Source organism: Syngnathus scovelli, chromosome 17, assembly GCF_024217435.2.
Source record: "Syngnathus scovelli strain Florida chromosome 17, RoL_Ssco_1.2, whole genome shotgun sequence".
In the NCBI taxonomy this organism is placed as follows: Eukaryota; Metazoa; Chordata; class Actinopteri; order Syngnathiformes; family Syngnathidae; genus Syngnathus; species Syngnathus scovelli.
The window spans coordinates 3,955,765-3,968,210 of NC_090863.1; the positions used below are offsets into that span (position 1 = coordinate 3,955,765).

General features: G+C 44.1%; 1 protein-coding gene across 8 annotated transcripts in view; it reads left to right on the forward strand.

Moving 5' to 3' along the window:
* LOC125984548 (RNA-binding Raly-like protein) overlaps window positions 1-12,446 on the forward strand; it is a 44,774-nt gene that overhangs the window by 13,155 nt on the left and 19,173 nt on the right. For 3 of the 8 annotated variants that reach the window (XM_049746507.1, XM_049746506.1, XM_049746510.2), the window contains 2 exons: window positions 3,876-3,954; window positions 9,883-10,160. In XM_049746507.1, the coding sequence (XP_049602464.1) occupies window positions 9,905-10,160 (256 nt within the window). In that variant the 5' untranslated portion in view covers window positions 3,876-3,954; window positions 9,883-9,904. The remainder of the gene's footprint in view (window positions 1-3,875; window positions 3,955-9,882; window positions 10,161-12,446) is intronic. The other 5 variants (XM_049746509.1, XM_049746508.1, XM_049746514.1 and 2 more) reach the window with 3 other exon arrangements.

Consider the following 12,446-nt stretch of genomic DNA (forward strand, 5'->3'; position numbering starts at 1 on the left):
TGCTGATTGCTGACATGCTAGTGGTTAGCATGCTTGCATCTCAGTTCCGTGGTTCTGTGTTTGAATTTCTGCTCTGACCTTGTGTGTGAAAATTGTGAAAAACAATTTCCACTAATGGGGTCGGAAAATCACCAACTCGGTAACACAGACTGCACCTTTGTAAATGTTCTGTTGGCATCCGTGTTAGAAAATTCATGTCAGCGGTGTCAGCATACAACTGTGAGCGTCACAAAAATCAAAATCAGTCAAAAATAATACAGAGCCTTAATGTCATATGTATGGATTAAAACCATTTATCACCTAGCCGTACGATTAACCCATGCTTAACTTTGCCGATTAAACGATCAAGGAACCTGTTTCGTCGAAGGGCGCCGACCCTGAACCTTACAGAACGCATACAAAGTTGCTGCACAGAATCCACAAATTGAACATTTGCAGTGCAAATGTGTGCCGTGGAAAAACAAAACGCTACCTGCCAACGGAGGCAGGCACAGCTGTGCGTGCGCCTCCTGCACACACACGTGCACGACATTGTGTGTGTGGCGTTGCATTCTGGATAACTCACAGCCGCTGTCAGACATCACACACTTGGCAACTTGAAAACAGCCTTAATGAGTTGGTGACATGGAGCAAGGGGAGGAGGGAGACCGAGGTGGGGGGGCGGCATCTAGTCCAAATACTGGGCTTGTTCATTATGCAAACTTGCTTGTAGATTTGATTAATTGCTTGACATTGAGGGTGCAGCTCAAATGCGAAGTGTGTGTTGGGCAACCTGAAGCGTGCGGGCCGTTTATTGTATACACTCGGTGTTAGCCAACCTTGATTGAGTAAAGTCATCTTTGGCGGCGGTAATGACCAACGCAGAAAATGGCGGTTAAAGTTTTTACCGTCTTTCTCCGAAATCATCTTTGAAAAAGTGGACATTTGACATCTCTTCCAGGCCAGACTGTTGCATGGGCATCAGGTCAGGCTCGCCGAGCATGAAATGTGCCGCTAAGCAAACAATGCTTATCTCTGGCCAGGGATGAAGCTCTGCGATAGCCGGCTTTCGGTACACATGCACTGAATCACTATGAGCCACAAGCAGGGAATGAAGTCAAGGCAGGCAGACAGACATCTTTAAAGCTGGACTTAAACTTGTTTTCTGGCCCAGTGGAGGCCTACACTCTCAGAATAAAAGAAGCCTTAAGCAACGTACCTTTTCACTTTTCTTTGAATTAGATTTAAACTATTATCCTAGCAATCTGGTCATTGTTTTTTCCTTTTGCGTGTCAAATCTGTTGTGGTCACTGTCCAGGTTCTTCAACATACATAAAATGGCAGATGTTAGCAGTGAGGTTGCTCGGGAGCGTGCCCGGTTGGAAGAACTCTCTCAAAAGTTATAAACAGCTCACTAGTTCTGAGATGCTGTTTGATGGTTTCATTAGCATTGATCAGCCTAGTTACATGTCAACGTTGTAGCAAAATTGAGGTGTTGGATTCCTCTTTCTTGACATTTTGCTCTTGAGCATTTCCGCCTTCCGTCGTTGGTGCTGGGAGAGTGTTTAAAAGCCGCTTTGACTCAGTCAAAAGGTTAACATAGATTAGTTTCTCATCTCTTTCTGAACACCTGCGTGTGGACGATAACACGTAGGGAGTCCAATAACCAGGGAGGAAAGGAGTATTTGCAATCGGCGGCAAAGCTGAGAGAACGTGTCAACATTTACAAGCGCACCACTGGCGTGGTGTTCCATTATGAATGTGCCAATGCCCACTGTTCCCTATTAGTTCCCTTTTTTTTTTCACCACACTAAAATGTATCTTTCAACATGGCTCCTGGCCGTCTTTTCGCAAACAACAGTGCGAACGCCGTCTGTCGCGAGGCAGTGCCATTAGCCCCGCGGCGTCTTCATCTTAGCACCGGCATCTTTTCACCCTTTTTTTTTTTTTGTTTGAGAGGAGATGCCGTTTGATTTCAGCACGGTGGGCAGCCGCCAGGACTTTATTACGCCCATTCTCGCCTCAGCGTCTGGAGCGTCTTTGCTCACTAACCCTTGTCCTCGCCGCCGCGACGCACCGCACGAGTCTGATGCTATTTCAAGCTCTGTGACCCCCATTCAGAGGGCTTCATCCCCAGATAAGAAACAAAATGAGAATTCACGTGGGCACAATGGCTTCCCGTGTTCCTTTTAGAATGACTTTTTCTTAATCTGACAAAGGGGAAACGATTTAGGTGTGTATACGTGGTTGTGCGTTACACCACAATAAGCACTGTGATGCTACGAGACAACTACAGAGAGAAGCTAATGTAACTGTCTACATCATCCTTCTGGCAAAAAGATAGGCTCCACCACACTACATTATAGTCGAATCAATTCAGCAGAATGTCAAAACTTATCATATTTAGGGTATCAGTATGATTTTTTGGTTCTCTGGTTCTCATTTCCTTTAACACTTGGCCCATGGGAGAAGTCTGCCTTGTACTGATCATAGTTGATATCTTATTTGGTCTTTTGTACACGTATGTGGGCACGGCCATTGTTATGGCATTTGGAGTAGGCGCTTCTTTGCATTTTTTCCTCGTCAGACTCCAGAAAGTTCTCCTTTCCCGGTTTTGTTGTAATTCAATTTCAGAGGACTTCTTGAAAATGTTTTGATGTAAGTCTTTCTTGTGGTTGCACTTTCATGGAAGAGAAATCTGTCTTTGCAAAAATGGCCTCAGGGAACATTGCTGTCAATTTGAATTCCAAAATTACATCATTTAAATTGTTCTTTACAAAGGAGAGAGACGGAGGGATTATTTCTAATCTTCATTCTGGTGTGAAAGAACGAGGAGGTAACTGTGATGGTGGTAGTCAAACATATGACACAGGTTCCTCTCATTTCCTGGCAGGGAGTGAATTCTCCACCTTTGCTGCCAAATTTAGCCTCTCCTCTACCAGTTTTAACAAAGTAGGTCACTGGAGCAGCTTATAGCCAAACATGCTAATGTCCATGGCAGCAAAGCGCCAACGCAAAGTGATCATTTGGGACAGGATTGACATTTTTGGGTGACAGATGAACGATAGGTGCTGGAGAATGTGCCCTTAAGTGGGATATTTATCTTATTATTTCATTTTAGGAATACTTTGGCATTGAAAAATAAACTACAGGGACATTTCCTCTTCGAGTCATTACTGCAAACCTAGCGCAAGAAGCTAATGTGGTTATCTGCTCTCAGTGCGTCATTTTCTCTAAATGTTTTATTTCATCATTTCATACATTTATGAAAGTACATTTTTGATAGGAGATGACTCAATTATTCATTCAGTGGTACCTTGAGATGCGAGTTTAATTTGTCCGTACTCACACTCTTAATGCAAAACACATTTTTGTTAGTGAAGGCACTTTGATTTGATTCTTAATATGTGTCTACTAATTTTACCCTGGAAACTTTCCACTTCTTGCTCTCCGGTTGGCTCGATAGAGCTGATAGTGTCCAACTTGTTGACAGAAAGGACTTTGATTTGTATCATCTGTGAATGGTGCGGTGAGAAAGATTTTGTATTTCCCAGCACCAGCATGGACCTCACAGATAAGGTTGGCGATATGTCGTAAAAGACAAAAAAAAAAAATAATCCCCGATAGTCATCAAGTGGCTACGGTGAGAAGGCGGAAGATAGCGAGCGGCCATTGCACAGATAATGATCCCCTCTATAGGTCCTGCTGCTTTTATCTCCCGGCTTTCGTCAGCTGGGGCGAGGCTATAGGTTGCTTCCAATCAAATGGTGGCGGTTGTGACTCATTTTAAGAACCGGGTGCCCCCCGTGTGTCGCCACGCCTCGCATCACCGGCATAAATTTAGCGGGAAAGTGAGCGATGAGGCTGATTGAAATCGTGATGTATTCTCTTTACAGGAGGTCGGCACAGTCACGGGCCCACCCGCTAAGGCGGCCAAACAGCAGTTCGCCGCTCCAAAAAGGCAGTTCATTAAAGGTATGAGTAATATGGAAATGATGGGGGCTGATGGAGGGAACATAAAAAAGGAGAGGGTAATAATTTATAAGCTAATACCCACCTACCTCGCTTCATCTATGCCTTTGTTCTTCGTCTTTCCTGGTCGACGTCGAAGCTCGTCGAAGAAGCTTGGCCTTGCGTTTGTTTTACCCTTCCTCATTATTCCCTTCTTCTAGTCTACTGCTTTTGATCAGCACGTGGCGGCTATTAGCTAGTAGCTAACGTGAAAAGCGAATGTAGTCGGTTTTCTTCCTTGGCCAACATTGGCCTAAAATGCACCACACACAGAAGATTCCAATGAACATAATATGTTCGCATAAATTTGCTCGCTACCGGATCTGTCAAAAGTCCTATCAAGCCAAAGACACTGGGAATAAAACTAAAAAGTAGAGACACTGCCAAATTAAAACCGCTAGCAGCACTACCGTTTCCAAGTCCTTTGTTCGCAAATAGTTGGTGCTTAACAGCGGCTCAGAGTCCTTCCGAGCCAACATGAATGGGATTGAAAAACAGGAAGCAGAACCCACACAAGAGTAGAAACCTTCAAACTGAAGTCACAAAAAGTTGCTTGAAGGCTGAGAGTCCTATGGTATGGAAAAATAGGAGGAGGAAACCTGTCCAAATACAATCAGTAGTAGCACAAATGGATGGATTTAATTGAGCTCCTAAAAATTGCTTACAAAAAGACTTCAAATGCGTCCCCTTACTTTTAATGACTTGGTTTTGCACATTAGCGCTCAACGGGCCTGTCAGTGTTTACGTGGTAAACAGAACGACAGCACTGGCTTATTATATTACCACAATAAACGGCAGCGTTGTGTCGTCCTTGCTGCACTGGCTGCTGTTTACTGTGCAAAGAGGGAGATTAGAATCCGCCGGGAGCGACACGGGCCGGCGAGGGCGTCTATTCATTAAGCCCTTAATTGCTAATTGAGTGTCGGAATGTTTCCACCATGCATTAGCCGAGTCATTTGTGCTTTTAGCAAGGGAACGGGAAACAAATGGATAATGGCGAGAAGGACACTGTTTTAGTTTTTAACATAACGTAATGAATATTTAAACCCGTGTCTGAAAGGACACACAAAGTGTACCATTTTCATTTGTAGCGCCTATTGTAGGTTTTTTCTTTATGTAGATTTTGTAAAATGAAAGATAGTATTCATCACCTGGAGGCTTTTTCCACTTAGCAATGTGTAATGTAATAATAGTGTACAAAACAGACCCACAAAAAAAACAAGAACATATGCATGAAAAAAAAACAAAGATCTTCTCTCCTACACCTCTGTGACGTAAACATAACATTACTCATGTTATGTTGTTGGCACCATGTTATGAGGATGCTGCTTGTAAAGTTACATAGGAGTACACAGTGGATTCACATTTATTGTTATATTATACTGTGGTGTGCATACAGAATGCCCCCATGGAACTAAGGCGAACGTGAGGTTTATGTGGTAACGCATTCCCATTGTTCTTTTTCTATTCGTTTTACGAGTCTGTTCAGTAAAGTCTTTTGCGACACACCTCCTGCGTCTCCTTTCCTCGCGCACCCCAATACCATTGTTTTTATGCCGGTCGTATCGTTTTATTTTGTTGTATTTATCCGCCACACCTAAAAAGCCGGTCCGTGAAAATGGCAATAAGCCTGTCATTGGTGGTAAAAAAAAAGTTGGGGACCGCTGTTTTAGATTTTATTTCAAATCAGCACCTGGAGTTTGTTTCACGTAGTCCTTTTGTGGGTGTCTGTCATGATTAGACCCACAAAAAAGTCACAAGAACCCATGCCTGAAAAGACACAGAAAGTTTGCTCTTCTGGTTTGAAGTGGCGTTTGAGGGTATTTTGCCCATTTCCTTCAGCTTTTGTGAAAAATAAATCATTTCAGCTCCCAAAGCCATTTCATGAAAGGTACTAATTAGCAGGGCCTATCATGAGTAGACACAAAAAGTCACAAATTGAACAGAGTCCACCATTTCAGTTTGACCAACTCATGCTAAGGAGTTTGGCCAAATAAGCTTCAGTTAGAATCAAGTATCCATCCTACACCGATGGTGACGCTAAAATCGCCGAGGTCATCAAATATGGACGGAGAATGGCATCTAAGTTTGATGACCGCTTGTAGCTTTAATTCAGGCCGCAGGTTGGCCACCCCTGCTTTGAGCCATTCTGCTCAATGATTACATTTCATTTAGCGCTAATGTAGCTTAACTCCCCAATCTATTGTTTCATTTTGACTTAATGCGTGTTGATCAGTTTCACTCCCTTGCCTTTGTGCGTAAGGTCATGAATTACACGAAGGACCGACGCTTTTAATCACTATCTTCAGCTTTTATGTAATTTGCTGCAGCAATATATATATATATATATATATATATATATATATATATATATATATATATATATATATATATATATTTTTTTAAATACATCCTCGCATTTTATGACACATCAGTGCATAAAAATAGAGTGAGAGGACTTGCACCGTGCCGTAGCTTTTAAATTAAGACAGTAAAAAAATGTAATTAGATTTGAGTCCACACTTAGTCCCTAATGCGTTTGGCTGTCATTCAAAGTAATTAAAAAAAAAGAAGAAGAAGAGACGATTTATAGCCACATATCCGCAGCTTTGATTCTTTACACTCGTCTGTCACTGTGGTTTGACGATAGCCCAAACGACATGTTTAATGTGTCACGGCAGACAGCCCATAAAGACGTCGGCAAATTAAAGCCACCCTTATTTCACGCTAATGATGACAGCGCAGGTGAGACTCTTTGCTTTGGCGCGTCATTAAACACGCCATATGTGGCAAGATGACCCTAAAATGACAATTTCGTGCTCGGAGAGAGAGACTCGTCGTCTTTGTCGTTGCCACATCGTCGGTAGTCGGTGTTTTAAGTTGCAAAGGTGACGGAATAAAAACTCTTGGCTGAAGAGCCCCGCCGTGCCACTAAACTCTAAACTTGGCCGCCTGACTCCCCTCCTCTCCCTCGCGCCTTTGCTGGCTGGGTTGTTTTCCTCCACACTTTGGCAGCTTTTTCTTCTTTCTTCTCAAACAGGCTTTGAGGATCTCTGAGACTTCATGAATATGGCAAAAGGATTTGCTTTTGATGTGTTTTTCCTTATTTTCTTTCAATGAGCTTGAAGAAGTACAAAGTGGCATTATTTGAAGGCGCGATAACGAGGGCTGGGAAAATGAGGGAGGCTTTAAATGCGCATCGTCTTGCCCATAGACATGTCTTTTAAAAAAAATTGTGCCTTTTATTGAAAGGTATTTAATTTCACTTGACTTTTTTACTATTTTGAGTTAATCTAAAAAAATTTCAGTAAAAAAAAACCTTTGCGCAATATTCAAATTTTATGAACATAAAATTAAGTTTTTTGTAAATTTGCCTTTTTTAATTATTTGAACTTGTTTCAAGTCAAAACAGTTGCTTTTCTCACTTTAAAATCACAACTTTTTTTGCACAGTAGAATATTAATGTCGCTTGAAAGTTTTGACTAACAGATTGTCATATTTTGACTTGTAACATTTCTCGTAAAATAAGGACATCTTCAATGTGAGAATCATTATGCTGTTCTGAATGTCCTATATTGGATCACATCAAATAGTGTTCCAAATGAGGTGGCTGGTTTAATGAAGCTGGAATAAAATTCATATATTTTTAAGCTCGTGAAAAACAGCTGACAAGAGGTTTTGACAGATTGAAAAACTTGTCTCCTAAATGCCACACGGGACAAAGATCACATCTTTTGAATCCTTGCCGTCGGGCTGGTGGGGAAACTGAGTGGAAGTTAAGAAGGAGAAATCATATTCAAAAGAGACAATTCTGACCCGGACAGAGAGCTTTATGTTTTTTCGGCAGATTCTTATTTGGCATCCGCTTGAATATTATGCCAGAGTAGCAGGTGGATTTCAGAGCAAGCATAGCCTGTTGGAACAGATGGAATTTGCAATGAATAAAGCAGCACTTGTAGGATGATTAAAGAGAAAATAACACTCAACGCTGCCTCGGGCTCTTTACGCTGCGCCTGCTGCTCTCCGTGGTGGTGGTGGCGAGCAGGCAGAGGATGGAGATAGAATGTTTTGGGTGGGGGTGAGAAGATTGGAACGCTTCGGGGAAATCAACGAAAGTCAGAACACAGCCACGGGAAGGGCGCGTACACCGACAGGAAGTGAACATGGAAGAAAACAGGCAGTTTCCCCCTCGACCCTTTGCACGCTTGTCTATGGAATCTTCCAGGGAAGGAAGAACAGAAGAAAGGATAGAAAAAAGAATTAAGGGAATGAGGAAGCAGAATGGAAGGAAGGAAGGAAGGAAGGAAGGAAGGAAGGAAGGAAGGAAGGAAGGAAGGAAGGAAGGAAGGAAGGAAGGAGGAAGGAAGGAAGGAAGGAAGGAAGGATAGTGTGTTTAGATTGTTTTAATGAGCTGAACTTGCCAAGTTTGTTCTAAAAAAGAAATAGAAAAACAAATCTACTCAATAAGAAATGACGTATACAGAAGCGTTACTAATTCTAATTAGCGTACATGCGACATAGTTGAGTGTACATATGCATTTTTTCACACGTCTGCTAATTAACGAGCAGAGGCCTTCTCGGTAACCCCTTTGTGCTCAGCATGGGCTTCAATTCAGCGGCTTCTGGCTTTGTCCAATTAAGTCTGCTTAAATGTGCTCATGCTTGCATAATCAACCGTCTAATGACCTCGGCGCTCGCAACTACGGGCTTTGTTGGACTTTTAGCTCTCGCAAACTTTTTAGGTTAATCAACTGCACAAAACTGCACTTGTCCTCCATTTTGTGTGTATGTGTGTGTTTAATGTAAGAATGTGTTATTCTGAAGGGAAATCTACTGTAGAGAATATGGCTAGGTTAAAGTAGAATTTGAACATTCAGCATGTGCCACTGGGAAATATATTTTTCTTACCTCTAGGTAAAATTCCACCCCACTCACTACTGGTCTTAGGTTTTAATCCAGAGTCCTGTCCGGGTTTGTTGGGAAATACAAAACTGTCTTCATGCTCATATGCTCGCCACCATGAATACTAATGATCCTTGAATGTGGGTCTAAACTCTGAGAGACCTCCCTAACTTCTTCTTCCCTCTTGTTGCAATCAGATCTGCTGATCCCCTCGGCGCCATGCGGCATGACGGGGAACAAACGCGTGGTGCCGTAGGGAGGCTGTAAACACGCCACCGAGCACTGCTAACACATCGAAAGCATTACCCGCCGCGGGGCTCACTCAGTGTCGGTGATTTGTCTGACTGACGTGCACCTCCAGGAAAACTTGTCATCATACATCTTTTTTTTTTTTTTTACTGAGCTAGTTCTCACCTCATGCAGGAAGCATAACTATATAGGGCGTGACAAAATCAAGTGTGAAAATGTGCTATTTTCAAACGCGAGGCTTAGCTCTTACGAATGTTGCCCTGCCTATTCCCAAATTCTTGTTTAGATTGCTTTTTGAGCTCACCTATCCGATTCACTGACAGTCACCTCTTCATTGTTTTGTGCGCTTTGCGAAACACCCCACAACGCCCTCTCTTTCATAAAAGTTGTGCTTTGCCGTCATCTTGTGACATTGACAGGAAATTGTCAAATAGTTTATTTGAGATACAAGCTGTCGATCGGACAATTATTTTGGTTTGTCTTGCGCGCAATTGCGATAGGAGCTCTCGCTATGTTCTGGCAGATGACTGGACTCACTTCACAAGAATACCGATTAGTTGATTTCTTGTGCTTGTTAAAAAAATTCATGGGATGAGGAGCTACAAAACAATAATCGCACATTAAAAATAATCACAATATTGAAGGGCGAAAAAAAGGGTCATTAGATTATTTTGAAAAATAGTTCACGCCTGATTTGTACACATTCTGAGCAATCAAAATCGCCCCCTTGTGTTTGCCCAGCAGGCACTGCGGCAGGTCTAGGATGACCGGCAAGAGCCAGACCAGCAACGTGACCAACAAGAATGACCCGCGCTCGCTCAACTCCCGCGTCTTCATCGGCAACCTCAACACGGCGGTGGTGAGCAAGGCTGACATCGAGGCCATCTTCGCCAAGTACGGCAAGATCGTGGGATGCTCCGTGCACAAGGGCTACGCCTTTGTCCAGTACGTCAGCGAAAGGAACGCCCGGGCAGCTGTGGCGGGCGAGAACAACAGGGTCATTGCGGGACAGTCGCTAGGTAACGGTGATCTCTCATTACATTATTCATGAAATGCACACAACTCATTCACTCATGACAATTATAGAAATCCAAGATGATCCATTTTAACTGGGCTGAAAGAAAGGAATTCATTTGGATTGGAGGGACACAATAGATTACTCTAACATAATCATTTTTAGATCCTGAAAAGAGCCACGTTAGTCTTTTTAATTAAAAAAAAAAAACCTTGATGCCTTGGGTTGGTGTCAGGAAGGGCATCCGACTGTAAAAACCTTTGCTCCAAAAATATTCTCAGTATGGCTAGACAAACACAGAAGAGCCTTAAGTACCCGGTGGACATTTTCATCAGCCTACGACAAAAAGAATGATGGAAAAGGAGGCCAAACCGCAGGTGGATATGAAGGCTCTCAGCCCGATGGACTGCGGGGAGGCCTGAACCGGAATAGAGAGGGGCAGGAGGCACGTGTTAGGATGGCTACATGGAACATCGGCAGCATGTCGCACCGATCCGGGGAGGTGGTTGAGGCTCTACACAGGAGAAGGGTGGATGTCTGCTGTGTCCAGGAGTCGAGATGGAAGGGTGGAAGTGCAAGGATGCTGGGTGCAATCGGCAGACGGTACAAGTTCTTCTGGCAAGGCTGCAATGAAGGGACTGGTGGTGTTGGAGTACTTATCGCTGAAAGGTGGATAGATCAAGTGCTAAGCATTAGCAGGGTGAATAAGCGGATCATCTTTGTGAAGTTGATCGTTGGGAAGCGCCTGACAAACGTAATTTCAATCTATGCCCCTCAAGTTGGCAGAAGTCAGGACGAGAAGGATGCGTTCTGGGACAAGGCCATCATGGTGCTGTCAGGGATCCCCCAGAATGAGGTCATAATTCTGGGAGGTGATCTGAATGGACACGTGGGGAGGGAGTCAGATGGCTTTGAGGGGGTACATGGGGGACAGTTGTACGGCATGCGGAACGCAGAAGGAGAGAGGATCCTAGAGTTCGGCTACGCACTGGAGCTGGTGCTGTGCAACACGCTTTTCAAGAAGGACGAAGCCAAATTAGTAACATACAGTTCGGGTGGCTACAAGAGCACAATAGATTACATCATGGTCAGAAAGGAGGACCGCGTCCTGGTCAGGGATGCCAAGGCAATCCCCGGAGAAGAGTGTGTGTCTCAGCATCGCTTAGTCATCGGAGACCTAACTCTGCGAATCAAGAAGGTGGGGGCTAAGAAGCATCCTCCCAAGTTAAAGGTGTGGTAGCTACATAGCGCAGGGAGTAAAAACGAGTTTAGGGAGAAGATTGAGCATATAGCAGAAGAAGTGGAGGAGATGAAGGAGTCGGGTGGTGTGGATGGCAAGTGGCAGGCAATGAAGAAGGCTCTGCTTGAAGCTACAGAGGAGGTGTGCGGATGGTCAAAGGGTAAAGCAAGACAAAGAGAGATGTGGTGGAATGACAGCGTCGAAAGAGCGGTGAATGAGAAGAGGAGGTGCCATAAAGTATGGAAGAAATCTAAAAGGGAGGCAGACCGAGCGCGGTATGTAGAGGCAAGGAGGGCGTCACGGATAGCAGTGTGGGAGGCCCAAGAGACCAAGAGGAAAGAATTTGCAAGTGAATTGGAGAGTGAGAGAGGACGAAAGAGCGTCTTCAAGATAGCAAAGCAAATGGTTAAGGAGAGGCGTGATGTGACCGGTGCAAACTGTGTAAAGGATGAGGATGGCAAAATCGTGACAGACAACAGAGGAGTGAAGGAAGTATGGCGAAGGTACATGGAGAAGCTGCTAAATGTGGAGAATAACTGGGATGGAGAGGTGGGATGCGACGAAGTGGACGGTGAATGTGGCCTGATCACGCGAACAGAAGTGGGGAAAGCCATGAAGGCCATGAAGGATGGAAAGGCAGCTGGACCATCTGGAGTGGTGGCAGAGATGCTAAAGGCAGCGGGAGACGTCGGTGTGCAGTGGATGACTGACCTGTGTAACAGTGTCATCGCTGAGGGACACATTCCAGAGGACTGGACAAGAAGCGTCCTGGTGCCGCTATTCAAAGGGAAGGGGGACCCACTTGCATGCGGGTCATACAGGGCCATAAAGCTGCTGGAGCATGGAATGAAGTTGTTAGAGAGGGTGTTGGAAAGGAGGGTGAGGTCACGGGTAGAGGTGGACAAGATGCAATATGGCTTCATTCCTGGTAAAGGTACAACAGACGCAATTTTTGTCATCCGACAGATGCAGGAGAAACACCAGGAGAAGAGGAAGAGGTTGTATTTCGCTTTTGTTGACCTGGAAAAAGCATTCGACAGGGTGCCAAGG